Source organism: Plectropomus leopardus, chromosome 15 (assembly GCF_026936395.1).
Source record: "Plectropomus leopardus strain MGB_pleo_1.0 chromosome 15, ASM2693639v1, whole genome shotgun sequence".
Lineage (NCBI taxonomy): Eukaryota > Metazoa > Chordata > Actinopteri > Perciformes > Serranidae > Plectropomus > Plectropomus leopardus.
Genome location: NC_142190.1, coordinates 21,447,637 through 21,467,475, shown reverse-complemented (window position 1 = coordinate 21,467,475; position 19,839 = coordinate 21,447,637). Strand labels below are relative to the sequence as shown.

General features: G+C 40.7%; 1 protein-coding gene across 3 annotated transcripts in view; it reads right to left on the bottom strand.

Annotated features, from left to right (window-relative positions):
• tiam1a (TIAM Rac1 associated GEF 1a) overlaps nt 1–19,839 on the bottom strand; it is a 66,707-nt gene that overhangs the window by 5,961 nt on the left and 40,907 nt on the right. For 2 of the 3 annotated variants that reach the window (XM_042498731.2, XM_042498732.2), the window contains exons 16-26: nt 16,628–16,840; nt 15,395–15,528; nt 6,775–6,879; nt 5,572–5,796; nt 4,382–4,450; nt 4,121–4,246; nt 2,500–2,608; nt 1,890–2,069; nt 1,605–1,723; nt 1,391–1,499; nt 88–146 (exon numbers count right to left, since the gene is read on the bottom strand). In XM_042498731.2, the coding sequence (XP_042354665.2) occupies nt 88–146; nt 1,391–1,499; nt 1,605–1,723; nt 1,890–2,069; nt 2,500–2,608; nt 4,121–4,246; nt 4,382–4,450; nt 5,572–5,796; nt 6,775–6,879; nt 15,395–15,528; nt 16,628–16,840 (1,448 nt within the window). The remainder of the gene's footprint in view (nt 1–87; nt 147–1,390; nt 1,500–1,604; nt 1,724–1,889; nt 2,070–2,499; nt 2,609–4,120; nt 4,247–4,381; nt 4,451–5,571; nt 5,797–6,774; nt 6,880–15,394; nt 15,529–16,627; nt 16,841–19,839) is intronic. The other variant, XM_088088076.1, reaches the window with a different exon arrangement.

Below are 19,839 nucleotides of genomic sequence, written 5' to 3'. Positions count from 1 at the left end.
CAGAGCACCAATCCGCACCGCACATCCAACAACAAAGCGTTTCTGTGACTGGATTAATCAACAAAAAATGGGAAAAACATTACTTACTATTTTTTTCCTGTGCTTGGAGCTGTCTTTGTACACAAATACAACTGCTGTTTTGAACACTAAAAGAGGGCGAGAGAGAGAGAGATGGAAACCATTAGTAGGGTCTGCATTCATTCATCGCATGTATCAAAAGACATTTCATTAGCTGATTTACTACAGTGACAGCTTGATGTGGCATGTCAACAGACGCTTTAGTTACATCTTTCTGGGAAAAAAACTCAAACTACTGGCATGCTATATCAGTAGCACAAAAGATGAAAATGGACCACAGTCACTATACCGCATGCACAAAGCAACCACTTCCACTCACTATCGCCTTGCTAGGAAAAGCCCTTTTACCATGTAGATGTAATATTTAATGCTAAAAGTGTCTGTGCAGAGTAAAATTTAAGACAGAGGGCACTTTTAGGTGTGTGAGAACTTCATGTGAACCCATTAACCTTAGGATAACGTGCTGCACTTCACATGAAAAGTAAAAAAATAATGCAAAGATCTCTCCTGTTAAATGCGTGACACTGTTTTCCTTTTACCAAGTCTATTTCTTCACCCTCTGAAATAGCACCTGGCATCACACTATGCATGACAGTATGATGTGGAATACAGTAAATGCCATCTGCCTGCAAGTGTTAAGATACTCTTATATACGGTATGCAGTGTTTCTCAGGAGCAGAGAACAGACATATGGTGGAATTGCTCTTTTGTTGAAAAGTCTTACTGTATATCTACTTGATATGAAAAATATTCCTCTATTCATCTATAAAAACACACCTAGTTTCAGTATTTAATACATGGGGGCGAGGGCTTTACAGGTCAACTGCCTATTTGAAATCCTGCAGATGTGACAGGATTTTCAAAGTTATGCAATGTTTTGACCAGTCCAGTCCATGATGATGCAAAAAGGCATGTCATCATCTATATGGCAATCATTCACATTAAGGAGTTTGACCTGAAAAGTTAGCCTGTGGAAGCTTATTTACCCACCATAACTCTAAATGTATGCAAGTGGACAGTTTATGAGCTGCAATGCAACCAAACCTATGCAACAAATTTATATTTTAAAAAGCTTATATCACATCTCAGTATGTCATTATGATATAGTATGATTTACATTAAGGCTGGTTAATTTAATTACATGGGATGTAGTAAGGTGAATCCAAAAAAGGATTTTAAATGCATGGATAATACTTCTAGCTATTATTATGTAAAAGGTTTCTATTTCTGTGTACACAGCTGAATCTAATAAACTGATATTTCTAGGAAAAAAAAATCCTCAATGCAATCCAAAATCCACATTAAGCCTTACCAAAAGCAGCCAAATCCGGGTCTTTTTTGCTCTTGACCAAAGAGGGTGGAGGGTTGATCCATACCACAGTAGAATGTAACAAAAGATCTCCCATCGAGAGGTCAGCCACCTGAGAGAAACAGAATAAAACAGATTGTTAAATGAAAAAATCTAGGTCATTAAATTATTTATTGCTTTCAAGATGGATAACCTTGAATGAAATGCTCATTATCACCTCTTTTTTATCTGCCGTCTGTTCGTTGATGAGCTGGTCGAAAACAGCTCCGTACTCCTCATGAAGCTTTTGCATCTCATTGATGTGACTCGCAACTTTGTTCATGGCCTTCATTGCAACTGAGAAAGACAAACATGGATCATTTCTTAATCAGTGACCATATGTTTTGTATCCTCCTTAATTATAGTACCATGGTTCTGGAGCCGATATTATACAGTTTCACAGAGGTTTACCTTCATAGTTTCAAAAAGTGCATGTAAATAGTAAATACAGACACTGGCTTACCATCCAGGTGGTAGTGCTCCTCACTGTCGGGGTCAGTGAGAGAATAGAGCTCCTTCAGCAGCAGTGGATACTTCAGGACCCTCTGGATGGGTTTGATCAGGTAAGACTCCAGAGTGGATGAATGTTGCTGTCTGGGGTTTCTCTCAGCCAGGAAAGCCTTGAAATCTGGGTCGGTCTTTGCTGGAAGAGCAGAAAAATGAACATTCGTTGGCAAGGAAACACTGAAACAGATACAGACAACTGCATCTCAAAGATAAGCCACTGTACCTGCAGAGAACTTTTATCTCAAGATGAAAAATGGTAAACAGGTGGCCATTTACTGTAAGTGTCTGTCAGGGTAGTGACCTTAGCGGGTAAAAGCATAAGTTCTTTTCTCAACAGTGTGATTACACACACTGTCGGTCTCAAGTTTATGCCTCTCTGTGTGCTGATACTAGTTGCAGCTCGCCCTCTGTACTGCAGGGCATGTGAATAAAACAACATGCTTCCTGTACTACACACGCCCCTCAGCTATCACTCTTGGTTTCGAGCAATGAACCACTGTACAACTATCAGAGGTGCATGTGGTGACTCTGTGCTTGATGCCAGTCAATGTTTTTAAAATTTTTACCTTTAGCCAGGACCTTTGGGACCTTGGTGTGGCTGGCACAGAAGGCGCTATAGATCTTGAAGCGATCAGCATAATACAGGAAGGAACCACCCAAGGAGAACAGCACTTTCTGTGGAAACAAATGCGAATGTAATGCTTTCATATTCATAAACCATTGGTAAATGGGTACCACTTTTTTCATTTTATCATTTTTTTTACTTTAGTACTTTAGAGTCAAACTGAATATGTTTTGTTTTGGAAGCTGTAAGCAGTTAGGGAAATGTAAATCAGGGCAAACACATGTCTGAACAACTGCAAAAACACCTTAAACTATATATGAAAGGAAAAATTAACAGTGAGCGGGTCACTATTGGAAAATAAACCCTGACAGCGTGATGCAGGACCCTGATGTGAAGAAGAGTATATTGTCCTGCTTATTGCATGGCTACTGAACACTAACACTGTTGCGGCATAATGAACCACATGTAATTAAGTGGTAGTTTAGCTACATATTACAGTATCTTGCTGGTTCATAACTAAATTCATGTTTCATTTGCATAGTGATTCAAGTAGTTATATTACCACCACCTAACCCCACCACCACATTGCATTTTTTGGTTTCATCACCAACCTAACATTTTGTGGGGGTCTTAAAGGAGAAGGAATTATTATATAAATTGTAAATTTTATCATTGCTTCTTTACTGCATTTTTTAGCAGTTTTTTGTAAGTATCATATTGATTATTGCTATTGTTGTTGCATGCTATTTTAGAAGTTATCTGTTTAACTGAATAATCCTGCTTTTTGCAATCCCCCCATCTGGACTCTAGTTTCTGCAAGCAGGTGCCTTACTGATGGACGCTGCATACTAAACCAAAGCTGGCAGTCCTTACACCTTCCCTTGGATCGTGCACTATTTAAATATTATTTTTCCTTGGTTTACATAAGAACTGTGAACAAATGGCCATTTTTTTTAGATTTCTTGGCATTTTTTATCTTTATTCATGGGACAGTTTAAGATTGACAGGAGAGGTGGGCAAGAGAGTGGGAATGACATGGGCTGGAGGTGAACTTAGTCCACTGCAAAGAACTCAGCCTTGATTGGGCGTACACTCTAACAGGTGAGCTGGAGGTCAGCCCAGCAAGTGGGCACTTTTTCCATGTATGTGACTTTATAGATAAGAAAAAAACATATTATATTTTGGTAAGATTTCATATGTAATGTATATTTGAGGTTTTTCTTTCTTTTTTATAAATTACATTGAACTACATTTTCTAAGTAGCTTTAGTTAAGCAAACTAGATTCCTCTACTGGGTGGCTTTGCAGGAGTTCAACTTCTTCCAGTGTGAAGTAACTGGCAGTTTGCAAAGCTATGCTGTTAAAGTAGCTAACCCCAACACTGCTTACTAAAGAAGTCATCATTTTACAGTGTAGTTAAAATGATTTTATTGCTTCCACTAAGTATCTATGATAAGAACTGCGTCCACAGGAGTGGCCTGTCATCCATATGCATGAAATAACATGTGGTATCAAGTAGTAGCCAGTTCTAAACAGCAGCACCAAGTGAAAGTAACTCGAAGAGTTATTAGGGAATTAAAAACTGAATGATGCACAGACTTGGAGAGATTAACCATCACTCACCTTAAACTGCTCCACTCTTTCCAGTTTGTCCAGATCTGGCACCAGTCTTATCCCATCTTCCAGCGTCCTGAGAAACTCCACCTGGAACTCCACCATCTCCCCGAGGTTACCGAACAAAACGTCCAGCTACAACACAGACAAATCATCACTCTGATGCTCTTACTACTTTAATAGCATTGTTGTCAATGTTTGTGTTATGTATCCGTACAAAACTTCATACAGGTTTTGATTCCTGAATTATATAGATCAGCTAGGAGGTACCTCATCCTGTGTAAGGAAGCTCTCTTTCTGCAAAGGCGTCAAGTAGCACTCTATTAGGCAGCTCAGGTCCTGAAAAAGACAAGAAATATAACAAGATCAGCTTGTGATCAGATGTTCGAGGAGGAATCGGGAGGGGCATGTGTAGGCGTTTGTTTATGTGAAGGCTGTTTATTATTGAGTTATTACTGAGGATTTTAAATAACAGAAAGAAATGAGCTCTCACAGGCATGATCATCACCCACTATGACACGTCACAGCCCAGCTAAAGGCTTGACAAAGGAGGGGAGAAAACACATGACTGATAGGCTACTAAAAGACTTATTTTACATACCTAAGAGGCAAATTAATGTACTGATAAACTAATTGTAAGAAAACCAGGAGTGCGAGAGAGACGGGCGACTGCCACTACCTAAGACCAGGTGCACTGACTTTCTGATATCCTAACTCCATCTACCAGGCTCCTGGAGGGAGATGCCTGTTCAAAGAGGGTCATCAACCCCCCTAAGGAAGGACATGAACCATTCCTTTTAAACAGACAGTAAGGTGCTGCTGCCAGTCCTTATTCTCATTGCCTGGCCTTGATACCACACAAGCTGCCTTCAGAAACTGTCAGCTCCTCTCAGCTGAGGAGTCACAAAGCAGTTTCATCTCCAATGTCTGTACACCAAACTCCAGTGAAAGCAGCTGCTCCCCCTGTCCACTTGCTCCCAAAAGAAGGGCCTTCCAGCTCCCAGCTTGGCCTTCCCTTCAGTCCAGCTGATTATATTCACTATTGATAGCAGCCCTAAAACAGCAACTACCTACATACAAGGTGAGGGAGAGACCACACACTGTACTAAAAAGAAGCTTATTTTACATAAATTAGTGGACTGATAAACTAAAATGTAACAAAATCAAACAGGGTGGAAGCCAGGGGAAAGCGAAACTGGTTGACTGCCACCAGTTTATCTGCAGCCAGGTGAGGTGAAATCAACCTCTTTGACTCCACCCACCAGGTTCCTGGAGGGAGAGGCTTGATCATAGAGTCATGAACTTTCTGCACGCCTTATTACAATGATTATGACACTCCCGACAACAACTGTGTATTTTTTGCCAGCATGAGACCGTGTGTTCATTTTCATCTAACATATGTAGACATGACTCACTATGGACATTGATATGATAAATATCCAAACAGAGCTTGCACTGACTTTGACGTAAGTCTTCTCCGTCTCCACCAGTTCATTGATGACCTTGCGGAGTTTGTCTGCGTGGGAGAGCTGTCTCTGGGCGGCAGCACCTGCTGTGGGCGGTAAAGCTGACACAGGGCTTGGGGTGAGGGACGACGAGGATGACGATGAAGAGGATGACATAGGGCACTCCAGGGGATTCATGTCATGGAGACTGCGGCAGAAAGCAGTGACCTGCTCCGTGCTCTGTACACAAAGAGAGAAAGAACATGTCAGATTCTGCGCAATTGGGTTTCGTTAAGGGTCATTTCATGACAGAAGTGGCTGTCATTAGTGTATTTTTTGGCATTTTAAGTAGTATTTGTTTTCCCGTGAGCTACTGTAAGAGGAAACGAGAACACAGCTGGAGCAGAAACAATAGCCATCACCCTCTTGATGTAGACTCGTGTAGAGTAAAATACAAAACAAGGATATCAAATGCACCAGCATCCATGATCATACACAGATGCAGACAACAAACTAGAGAATATGCACCACCAACAAAACATACAGTACATTCTTGCTAAACCTGCCATAACAACACCCACCTACATCCCTGGTGTCAAAAATACCAAGCATGAGCAGACCTGTCAGGTCAAACTGGTACAAAAGTAGGCGTAATATTTTAAAAAAAGAAAAAAAAATTAGGGGGTTCTTCCTGTCCGCCTCCCTCTGACTATACAGACCACTGTTAGTTAAAAGTTCTTCTTCTTTCACAGCTAAAAGGTCATAAATTCATTACTCAGTGCTAGGCTTTACAAAGTGAGGGTCAACACCGTCCTCAAAGCTCAGATGATTCATCTTCCATACTGATGTGCAACAGCAGTTTAAGAATTACAAACCAGAACCCACGCAAAAACATAAATAGGATCAAGAGGTTCTATCCATATCTAACACTTTCTTTCACAGTCCCAAGGCTGAGAAGCTGAATGCAGCGGTGTGTAGGCACTGGAGACAAAAACCAGGTAGAAAGTGACAGGAGCGTCATTAGAAGTGAGAGGCTGGATGTGTTAAGGCATATCTGAAACGCACTGTGAGTAATACAGCAGTCATATTATTCTTACAACACTGAAAGCTAGTATAGGTCTTTCCTATGTCTGCAAATACAACCTAATAATTCACTTCCAATGATCACAAATTTCACTCTCTCTGGATTCAAACAAGGGTGAATCTGTGGTTTCATACAATTGTTTGCGGGCCAAGTCCAGGCAGGCTGTTGCTCGGACTGTGAGGTCTGTTGAGAGACGAAACGTACATTTCCATCTTTTCACCATCTCCGCTCAGGCAGGACTTGAACATTAAAGAGACAAAAAGAAAAAGGAATCTTCTTGAAATGTGGTAAAATGAATGAGCTCTGCCCACACACTATACACTAATTGCACTCAATGTTCCACTTTATGTAACTTCTGTGAAAGACCAATGCTACACACCTGACTCACATTTTCGTACTGTAACTGTGTTTCATAAAAAAGACATTTAAATAAATGGAAAGTTATGATTTGGTAAGGAAAATTACTTGGCATTTTGTTTTTTTCTGAGACATGTTAGATTCAAACAAGCACAATGAAAGCAACACAAAAGGGCACAACTGTACACGATGAGTCATTGCAGTGGAACTCTGTTATGTACAGATGATCAGGTGATGCAAGCCAAAATCTGCATCTGCAGAAAAAAACAAAGTGGGAGCAATCTGATTTTCAGCCTGTGTTTAGTTTGATAGGGTTAATGTTTCTAATTCAACCCTGTAGTCATCAGCATTATTCAGAGAAGTACCTTTGCAAGTGTACATCCTTTATTTGAGAGCATGGGGTCAGTGAAAGTGTTTATTGTAATCAGTGAAAACACACAGGGCCTGTTTGTGTGTTTCTACTGACTGATTAACAGACAGCTGGTCAGCTGGGGGACATGGCTTGTCTTTGCTGATTCCATGGCTTGTCTCCTATTGGACTGCAGCAATGACAAACATAATTTTCCATTATGGTATTCAAACCAGTTTCACAACACTGCTGCGCACACTTACACACACACACACACACACAAATGAAAGAGATGCTGACATTGAAATTCAGAAGTCAAGAGGAGCTCCTTCAGTCAATAGAAAGAAACCACAACAATTACCACACGATAAAGCAAAACCATGTAATGCAAGTAACATAATACAGAGACATCATATCTGATAACATTAATGTACAAATCATTCACAATGCATTGCGAGCATCACTTGCAGAGAAGTATTTACATTGCCAACAATTTAAAACTCCTTAAATTGATCTTACACACACACACACACACACACACACACACACACACACACACACACACACACAATGTATTACGGAAAATGTTCAAAGAAAAAAGGACGAAGAATCAATGAGCAAACAGCAACAACGATCCACATTATGATCATGCCTATGAGTTTCTATACACAGAAAAAATAGGGCACTGGCAACATTAACAGTCTTGCCACTTGTAGGCGAGGTCTTGCCCTTCACAGCCAGAGGATTTAATGACAGCCAAGTGACAGATGGAGCAGCGACAGAGACAGATGACAGTGGGAGATGGAGATGGAAGGATGGATAATGATGGCTGCATAATTCTTTACCATCACTACTAATTGAGAGGCAAAAAGGATTGACTATGCACAACTTTCCAGTCTTACTTATTTCTATATGGGCAGCATAAACATAATAATACAGAAAACTTTGATGAACATGCCAGTAATTAGACTTTCTTTCAAAATTAACAATGCTGAAATATCAATAATTTCTTTTTAAATTTCTAACAATTGAGCCAAACTGATAATATTTTTTAATTGTTAGATTTGTAGCCCAGTGATGCTTGTTTATTCATTCCATTGTGATATAAAGAGGATGACATAATAAGGTCTGAACACTACAGCTCACTCAATCACGCGTGATCTGTCAAAAATCTGCCGTTAATTGTTAGGATGGGCTGCTCTGCTGGGAATTTAACCTCTGACCTCAACACTGCTGGTACGATCACATAATCACTGACCACTGCAGGATCCTATCCACAATACGAGGGATCACACACACACATGCACACACACGCCAGACTGCACGGCTCACCAGCTGTAACATATCATAGATGGATTCGGTCGAGCTTCTGGAGTTCCTGCTCCTCCTAAAGGCTGACATGCTGGCAGGTCAAACAGAGTTCAACGAGAAGTCAGGTGTCCGTTTCCTATCTTGCCTTCCCGGTCCAGTTAGCTTCCATTTCCTCCGTGACACTCAGAGCCACAAGGATTTTTTTTAATCTTCTTTCAAAATGTACAAACTGACACTATGCAGGATGTGTGGATCTTGTTGATCTTGATAAAAAGTGTAAAGTAAAAACCTGCTATTCAGTCACATTCAGTAAAATAATCACTGTCGCAACTAACAAATAGGTCAAAAGATTAAATAGAAGAGATTGCACTAAACAACAGCACTATCCTACAGCGTCTATCTCCCTCAACCCCAGGACTGCCTCTGCACGCTCCCCTGTCATCTATGCGTTTCCGCTCTCTCTTCTTCTCTCTCTGTCTCTGTCCTTGTTGACTATCTCACTTCTGTCCAGGTGTTTGAGAGCAGCAGCAGCAACGTGGAATACAACATTAAATAAGATCAAACACCACATCCTCCTGAGAGATGGAAGAAGAGGGGAGGAGAAAGGAGGGAGGAGAGAAAGGGAGGTGAGGAAGCAGTGGGTGGCGAAAGCCAAACACAGGAATACAGGAACAGCACGGAAAGACAACAGGCGTCTGGCTTCCCCCCCCTCTCTCTTTTATTCATCATAACTCAGAGATACTTACGCCACCACAATTGAGAAAGGACAGCTGCCTTATAAAACAACAGGTAACTATCACGTACAAACTTCCTGTCATCTTTCAAAATGAGTCACTGAAATTCCATAAACATCAAGCAATATTACATGATCAAAAGGAACAAATCTGGACAACAATCCGAAGTAAAAACATACCCAGCAAAATAAGAAATGCCCGGATGCACTAAACATGTCCTCCTTCCAGCTTGAAGTATAATCAAGAAATGATTTCTGATCCAGGTCTGACAGGAACTTCAAGTTCTCGTACCATGATTACTTCGATCTAAAGCCTGAAATGCACTTTCCAGCACCACCCTTCTCAATCCAGTGATGGCTCACCACACCACACCTGCTGCACACTTGAAACAGGAGTTACATAATACTTGCAGGAATAAAATCATTCTTTACAGTCCTGTCAGCGAAGATAGGAAAAGAATGTAAAGGCTGTTGGAAATAAAGGGAGGTCAAAGAGTTTCTCTGCCAAAGCAAGAACTTTTTTTTTTGTGGTCACAGTCTTAGTTGGAATAGATGTATCAAAAATTTTTGCTGTCAAAAGTTCAAACAGGATAACCTTTTGTCAAAGGCAACTATGGTTTTAATAATCAAGTCTGATAAAAAAAAGTACCTCAAAATCAGTTACAAGCAAATGAGCATACAGCATGTGTACAAACACAGACCTACACACATGCAATTCACATCACATGAAAAAAGACAATAGCCTGGCAGAGAAAATAGAAACAATTAACAGCAAGAAGCAAGCAAATTAAAAAAAGCCCCTCCGCAATACCTTTTCTCTAGTCTGTCCAACACATGCATTTCCTACTCCAGAGACAAATCTTTACCCTTTTACAAAATGTACAACCTCCAAGACCCGCCCTTCAGAACACAGAGACAGGAGTACAGCATGAGGGAGGAGCGTGGAGACAAGCACAAACCTGCTCTCACACCCGTCAGCTGAGACCAGGCACAGCGAGAGCTGGGATAAACAGAGATTACACATATCCACATAACCTGGCACACACATCGCTCACATCTACACAATTTGTTGTGTTGTATTTTGACCTGTAGTGTTATTCACAGCATAGAAGTAAAAAGAAATACAGCAATTTTGATAGTGTGATGTACTCATACTCAAGAGCAGGCATGCACCTGTTAATGTCAGTGAAGACAGAGGGGGGAGGGAGGGAAAAGGAGGCAGAGTCTTTAAGTTCAGTTTCATCTGAAATCAGGGAAACATGCAAATCCATAAATCCCCCCAAGGAATGATGGGATATATGCCATAACAGAGAGAGAGAAAGAGAGAGAGAGAGAGACTTTAATCATTTAATCTGAAGTGAAAGGATGATTATGTTATGACATGAGTCTTCACAAAGCTGTGCACGAACATTTAGACATCGAGGCAGGGCATTTGCAGACTGCAGCACTACAACTCTGGGAAGACAGGAGGGCGAAACAAATTTCGAGAGCATATTTTTTAAGCTAATTTTTTTTACCTTCCCAGCATTAACAACTGAACACAATATTGTATATTCAAACCAATATAAATAGTGGACTATATTATTATATACAAGACAGAAAAGGAATAACAATCTATAAATGCCTGAATGCTGAAATATTCATATCAATATTGATAATCACGCTTTTGAATTTATCTTCGGTTTGTTTTTGGTTGCGTGCTCAGTGTTGTTGTCTTGCATGTGAGGCTTGATGAATAAGCAGCTCATTGCTCCCTCCAGTGTTAGACTGTGAGATGACACCAACAACTGAGGCGAGGCTGTAAGGCCTGAGTGAGAAGAGACAAGTGAGAGGACAACTTTGAAAGAAAAGATTAAAAAAAAGTATGTAACAGCTACAGATACTTCAGCTAAGTTACAGATATTCTGAAGTTATGGATTCTTAGTCATTAACCACTTTAAACACTGCATAAAAGGAGCTATTTATTCAGGAGTCAATCAAAACAAACCTTGATGAAGACTGTACCCCCAACCCTTCTCACACTGAATAATGCATTTCCCATTTCAAATCCCCCTAAGCTAAACTGATAGAGGTTTGTAAATTATAACCAGCACTTGTCAGTGAGGCTGACGACACCTTGGAGAACACTAGCAATCACCGTCATCTCTATTATCGCAGGCAATCGCAGTTTTATTCTCTGGTTGTGTTATCATATTGAGGAGGTGGCTCTGTGCTTTGTCTAAAATAATGAACCTCCCCGTGTCCTCCGGCTAGCCAGACACTCATTTATCTCCACTAAATGATGTGAAACACTGCGGAGAATGAAGTAATTAGAATGTGGGGATAATTAAAATTGTCCCACTTTGTCTCTTTTTCCTCAGTCTTGCCACCATGTGACCACAGGCGGTGGGTGAAATGAGGTAAGACGCAATCTTCAGCACTTTGGAGGCTTTCCAAACACGAGAGAGAAGGGAACAAAACCGTGATCAACATGAGGAAAAAAAGGACAACCCAAATTTAAGAAGATAAATAACATGGTTGTGGAAGTTCCCAGGGATTCTGTGGCAACTTTGGATTGTATTTGTTGACAAGAGGAAGCATCCAAGTGCTTCAGGCTCAGGTCAGGGCCCACAGTCAGCTGGAGAGCTGAGGGAGCCGAGCTGTTTAAGAGCCAACAGCAGCCTCATGTTGTTTATGGTGAAGAGCAGCAGGGGGTTAGTGAGGAGGAGGAGGATAAACAAGGACAGGAAGTCAGGAGGAAACTTGAAGGACGGGACAAAGGAAAGACATTCAAAACAAAGATAATGAGACAAGATGATCAGAAAGGACAAACAAAAGACAAAAACACTGAGCTGTCATGTCTGACACAGGACATGGTCACATTGTCGCTCGCAATTATGGAAAGAAAATATATGACAATACATCATGTAGTCAAGGAAAAACAAGGGGAGAGAAAAAGGAGGATGAAAAAAGGAGGCTAACACAGACAACAGATGGAAATTAGAAGAGAAAGCAGACGTTACACTGGAGGAGGAGCAGGAGGTGACAGACTGAAAGGTGAGATGAAGACAGATTTCTAGAGTTTATACTGGCACTGTTCTGATGTACCGTTTTGTCCTTTCTTGCCTTCTTGCAGGACATTTTGTTTTTTCTTCTATCAAGGTTTGTGCAGCTTAAGGCAAATTATATGTAATAATTTTTAGGACTTTTATAATGCCAATTTGAATGAAATCCAAGACCGATGTTACAATTACCAAAATTGAAAGGAACAAACATAAAGCGGCATCAGTTACTTAATAATTTTTCCCAAATATTCAATGTTGTATTTAGCATGGCTTTTTTGTCGTGTGGCAGAGATGAGGACAGAACAGAAGTTTGAAATATCTGAGGTTTGTTAGCAGGTTGTCTTGCTGATTTTGTGTTGATCACTCTGCATGTTGGATTCCACTGCTTTAATTCCTGTCGTGTAAATTTGAAAAACTTCTTGGATGAATTACACCAAGGCTCGTATGCACTGCCTTATACCGAGCTCAGTCACGCTGCGAAACCTTTAAGACACCAATTTCTAGTTGAATCCCCACTTGACTGAAGACTTTTATACTAATTAAGGCTTTATTTTTAGATTAATGAATTTAATGCCTTTAAGTACTTTTTAAGGATCTGCAGAAACTATGTTTTTATATCTGTGTGGAACAGCATCTACAAGTAATAATACATCAAAAAGCACATTACTAAACATTAAACACAGGGACAAAATTGCAGGGCTAAGCAATATCCTAGACTCAAACCTACATTATTGCGTCTCCACAGAGAAAACATTGTTTCACATGTGGGATCTAGTGGTATAACACACCATCAAACATAATACTATTTATTTTGTGCTAACTGAAGACTGAAAGTCTGTTTTTACTCCATTTACATATGCAAATGTGCCCTCATTTAATGGTAATAAGATGCTACAGTGAGTTTCCATTACTGCTCAAAACAACATACAGCTACTCTGACACTGGCGCCATTGCGTAATCTTTTAAACATTAAAATAATTAAACCAAACACTATTCAGAAGTTGTTAAGATTGCATGCTGCATTTTGTGTTCTCTACTGTTTCGCTTGTTAGAATAGATTCAGATGGATTTCTTCTTGCATGTAGAACACGATGAGCTTAAAATAGCAAAATCCTTTAAATGTTAATTGGTAGCTGTGCAAACAGTTTTGTAAAGTTTAACAAGTTTGGAATCAATGGATGTTTTTCGTCAAATAAAGTGCACCAAATCCAGTCCCTCCTGGCAATCCTATCTGTCGGTATTTCTCTCATCTTTGCATACTTTGCTTCCAACTAATAATGGCACATTGGAGTCACAGAACCACCAACTGTCCAACGGGACTGGAGCTGACTCTGACCTCACCCATTAGTCCACCCTCGAGACTGAAGCTCACTGACACATAACCAAGAGAGAGCAGAGTGCTGTCCCTTCCCTTTCCCCATCTTTTGTTCATGTCTGGGCTATCGACAGAGAGATCCAGAAAAAAAAAATGTTTCCGGTAGTTACTGGTTATCAGACATTGCCATGGTAATGGAAGTGACAACCGTATCCAAGGGATACCGGCTGGCACACGGCGTGTCCCAGCAATCACTGCTCCGACCCTGATCAGACCAGACAAAATCTTAATTAGACAGTGATGCTGTTCGCTCACTCTTTCACTCACCTGTCTGTCTCCATCTCTGTGCTCCGGCACACACACACACATCCAGTGCACACATCTGTTCATGTGTCAGGTCTGACACACCATAAAGTAATCACATTATGTGTTGTCAGCATTGTATAAAAACAAGCCTGCTATTTATTTGAGAATAAAATTACAGTACGTTATGTGTGAAATTACTGCATGAATTACTCATCAAGTTGGATTTGATTTCACTAAAAAGCAACTTCAAAGCAGTTGTCAGTGTGTGAAATATGGTGTAATGGCTGTGTGAGCGTGTCAGACATGTACACACTTGTGTTTCTCATCTCAGATCTCTCTGTCCCGAAACAGCCTTTCTGTAAAGGTCACAAGAATCACATGATAAAAAGCCTCTGAACATCTTCCAGCTTTCTGGCTACATGCTACACAAAAAAAATACATCTGACATGGGAGAAAAAACATTTAGGATAATGCCTGCCAGACGGTTCTCATATAATCATAAGCACATGGACAAGTAAAGGTTCACAGATACATCCAGAATGTATTAGAACATTGGTCAGTGATATCAGTGTTTTTCTTTTCTGTCTGGCAGATCTGAGGTCAGAAACAGCAAGGAATTAACCGCACTGCTGATGAAGCTAAAAATACAAAAACAAAACAAAATAAAAATTACTTGGCTAAAAGATGGCAACAATGCAGCTTATCAGCCACTTCAAAAAGCACACACATATACACACACTGATGCCAAAACTGCTGGTCTTTATCTTACTAAGTGACAACACATCTGGCACAATATGCATGAGACCCCATCCTTTGTAGAACCACACTATAATCTCCTGCTCTGTTGCATGTGTGTATATATTGCTAAAGGCCCCTTTCACAGATGCAATGCAAACCTGAAATTATCTAGTCATTACCCAGAAGAGCTGTACGTGAGATCACAAATGTCGAAATCAGTTGGATCGGAAATTAAATGAACTTTATCCTGCCAGCTCCCTTGTACAAAGTCTGTGTGATGTCAGATTGAGCCTATGTGTGAAAAGAGCAGGTAACCGTCTGGAGAATTCACAGCCAGTGTGTGGGAGGCTCACACAAAACCAGACGGAAACAAACATTAAGAGTGAAGAAGAAAGGTCATTTACACAAACAAAAATGTCTAACTATAGAGATATTTGGGAACTTCTGTCAATAAGGGCCGTTACAGAAAATGTTCAGCAAATTACAGGAAAAGCAAGAGCTACATGTGTGAAAGAGAAATTCTAGACGGAATTCTGCAGACACTGTCTGGAGTTTATATGAGAAAACAGCTTAGGCTGTGTCTTTGCATGACCTGTCCTACCTTCTGTCCAGTCCCCATGCAGGTTTTGTCTTCCGGATGATCTCCAGGACTCTGCAGGGACAACCGAGATCCTTCCTCCATACTCTCATCTGGGCTCTCCGCTGTTAACCCAGACACCTCATCCAGAATGTCCTCTACAGACAGAGACAAAGGACAGCACTTACTAGTGAGCAGTTTGTGCCCCCCCCACCCCAAAAACAAAAGATATGTCACATATACACTTGAGATTTGAGACAGCAATCTGTAAGGCATCCCTTCTGTCTCAAACATTGCTTTCCCCACCCTGTAACCCGTATATGACTGTATAGTCTCTATCATTCCATCCATATTTGTGAGAAATTTCCAATTTATTTCCTCTTTGTTGAAGGCCACTTGTGTACACCCGTCTCCTCTTAAGCATGACATCACCAAAGACCTCCATCTGGCTGCTGAAGTGTTTTTAACTCTGTCTGACCCTTTGCATATGACATATCCTACACAGTGACAGCTCCACACTACTGAGGGATTCATATTAATATTCATAGTGCTCCAAGTCCCTGTATAAACAATGCCAGCTTGTCAGCCTGTGCACTGCAAGCCCCAATTTATAAAAGGAATACAAATGGTGCCCTTGCACAGATGAAAAAGAGAGGGTCAGAGGAAAGCTGGCGGCTGCCTGCAGGTTAGTTATCAGACAGCATACATGCATAATTAGCAGATCACCCTCTTCACCCTCTGCTTAAAAATATCACCCATCTGCATTCTCCCTTTTTCCACTACACAAAGTCAGGGGTATAGAGGATGCATGATGGTACAACACAAGAAACATGAATAAAAACGAAAAAACACACATAAAAGAGCATTGTACAAGTTTAGATTACATCTAAAATGTTACATTTGTTTCATTTTTCAAACATTCTTCTAACTGAACTATGCTGTTAAGCCATAGACATAGTAAGCATCAGTGTGGATAATCCTGATCTACACCTGCACAAACACAAACACTTGTTATATAACAGCACAGAGCACCTAACTGAGATTGATTTGAGTCCTGTGACTCCAAAAGGCCAGGCCCAATGTTAAAGCTGCAGGTCAAGTTTTACCTGATTTGATAGCCTTGAACAAACTAAAGTTTGAAACTGAAAAACACTAGAGGACACTGTTTGTATAATGAAATTTCCCACGACAAGATCAAAATACAAATAATGATAACAGCTTCTTTCATATTGTCCATGTAGAAAAACAGAGCTTTACCTTGGCTCTGGGAGAAGATGTCTGTGGCTGGGTCCTGCTCCCCATCAGAGCGCCGCGGTGGAAGGGAGCACAACACCCGAGGGTCCAGCTGGGGCAGAGTGCTGACGCTCAAGGTCAACGCTTGGTTAACAAACGCAGCCCTCATATCATCCATTTGGAGGGCAGATGCAGGTTTACCATTCAGCAACAGAATCTCATCCCCCGCTTTCAAACCTGGTGGAGAGGACAAAACAAAGTGAGCTTACAGAGTTGACTCTTTTAATGCTGAAAAACAGTAAATTATATCATATAAAGGGGCTTAAAAGCAACACACAGTATGTGAAAGGATTATCTGTCAACAACAAAACACCATCCAACACAGCAGCTTTCCTGTGGGCCATCAACGCTGGAGTGCTAATGTGTACAAATGATCTGCACAAACAAAACTTTAGTGCCATACTCCTCAACAGCAGCTCTGTGGCTAATCAGACATGTTGGGACTCTAATGTGTTCCAATGCATTAAAAATGCATCCTTCTGTGCATGTTCGCTTCAGGCAAATGCTGATCTAACAAGACGGAGAGGCTTTAAGAGGGAGGGTGCAATGACTGTCTGTTCCTGTTCTGTCATCATGTCTATCATCTGTGTGGTAGTTTTTATGAAGAAGAGTCCATGGACTTCACTGTGTTTCGAATAGCGTATTTTTTCTTTTCAGTTTAAGTATGTTCTGTACATTCTGCCCTTACAAAGTATGTACTGTTGCATGGAGTATGCATGCAGTGGGGACATACTAATTTGTCATAATATTCCGGCTTGAACTTTTACCCTCTTTCTCATATGTTTGTTGCGGTCTGTAGCACAAAATTTGTATCACATTCATGTAGTGTCGGAATGTGAAAAAATTATTTCCGACCAGGAACTATCAGGAAAAATTAGTTCCTAATAACTCTGAGAGTCGCAGAATTTTGGTTCACAAGTTTATGAGTTGTGGTCATACACGCAGAAACACGGTGCGTAGAAATAAATATTTGGTTGATGGAAATAAGCTTCTTATTAATTCACATGTTGCAGTTCAGTGTTTTGCTCACATGTAACTTGTAATGTTACTGTTAACTGTTTTATGTCCATGAAGAGTGACCTAGATCAGTTAGGAAAGTTATTTAACTGCAATACTGAAGTGAAGCTGTATTTCAGTAGTTTTGGGGGATGTACTGGTGCACCAACAAGTCTGGGAGAAAATCCCTTTGTAATATAAAGCTTCAAATTGTTAACATCTTAAATGCTCTGAGCTCTAAAATACATAATATCTTTCTGTAGCATCAACCCCAGCTAACATTTGTGTGTGAGGTCCACGTGGGCAGTTAATGAGCTGAACAATGGGCCCTATTTGGGACTGTTTGCCCAAGTGGACCCCGGATAAGATTTGGGCACATACTAACTTGGTACTCAGTTAGCCCTTACATAACCCATGTGGGCAATTGGCTTGGGTCAATACCTGAACCTGTGGACAATCCCATATTGGTCCCAGGTTTTTTCAGCTCATTTACAACCACATTGGCTCCACATACAAATGTTGGCTGGGACGTTGTTTCAACATTGCAACTTAAAAGCTCATGAAAACATCTCAGGAAATGGGACTACCCAAACAGCACGTTTTCAGTATTATTACTATGTCACATCACGTCATTGTGGCTTTTGCCCACAGGTAAATACAAGTATAAAGTAAAAAGAGACGGTATTAGGTTCAGTGGTAGGTTTAAAGATTTGGAACATGAGAAATGTGGACTTTCATGTACAGGACTTTGACTCATCTTGACAAAAATAAATTGAAAGATGGATAAATGAAATAAGAGAAAAACTTTGTGGCAATTAAGATGTCACAAATTCATATTTAAGACTATTGACTTTTAAGGTCTAATATTTATAAAGAAATGGAATATAAGATCATTTAAAACTTTTAAAGGACCTGCAGACACACTGTGTCAGCTGTCAATTAGCTATCATCAGTCTTTGGCTCAGCTGATGTGACTTATCTTCCACTGTGCAGAGGTTCATGGGTCAGAATAGCCAGAAAAGCAGAACCAGAAATCCTGGCTTCCATACTGCAAAATGTGACTAGATATAATAGGACATCCTTGCATTTTTGTCATACTGCATTTGACACACTAAATCTCTTGAAATACTCTGGTAGTATGGGTACTGTAACACACCGACTGCTTCAGTTTGAGGCTTTTCCTCTTGCTCCTCCTCTAGACCACCTGTGCCCGGCTCGGCTAATTGAGAATTAGCACTCAATCAGCAGACCAATTAGCTGACAACCTCACCCAATAAACCTGATTGGTTGTGACAGCTGTTTAGGAGACCTGACAGCAATCTCACCTGTCCTCACTGCAGAATTACGTGAGACAAAGGGTTGCAAATGAGCACATGCTTGCCTGCTATTGTTTCTTCAGTTTCATGTAAATGTAATAGAGACAGCAGACAGTCTGTGATATGGCTTTTGTAATGCACTGAATACTACAGACACACACGCACACGTGCACACACACACACACACACACACACACATACAGCTGCATATATACACACACATTTAGCCCTAAGTTATGACCTAGTTGTCTGGGATGTGAAATGTCAGCTGTAGCAGAGTCTTTATTGGACAAAGAGAGATAACCCCTCTGGCCATATACTGCTGAATGTGTGTGTGTGTGTGTGTGTGTGTGTGTGTGTGTGTGTGCTTAGCTGTGTGTGTTGCATGTATATGTGTCTCTCTGTGTGTGTGTGTGTGTGTGTGTGTGCTTCTGGAGGGGGAGGGGGAACAGGAATTACAGTGAGCGGGAGAGAAAACACCCTTTGGGGCTCCTTGTCCACTGATGGCCTGGTTTCTGCGTATACCCTGCAGAAATTGAAGCGTGATTTCTTTCACTTCCCATTCATTTTCCTCACTCTTAGTAAAACACAGGCACACACAGGCTCATCCTGACGTACACACAGAGCTACTAATGTTGTGCCTGACATACTTTGTTCAGTGATTCAGCGAAACATAGTGTAATCTCACTAAAAAAGATGCATTGTGTTGTCTGGATGCCACAAGCCTTATCTGTCTCTACTACAGAGGCAGAGAGTTAGTGCAGCTGCATCGTCTGGCTGCTGGCAGCCTGCTAAGCTAGCAGCTTTTAGATGGCTAATGCACTGGAGGACACAATCTCACACTTGAGTAACCTTGGTCTGACC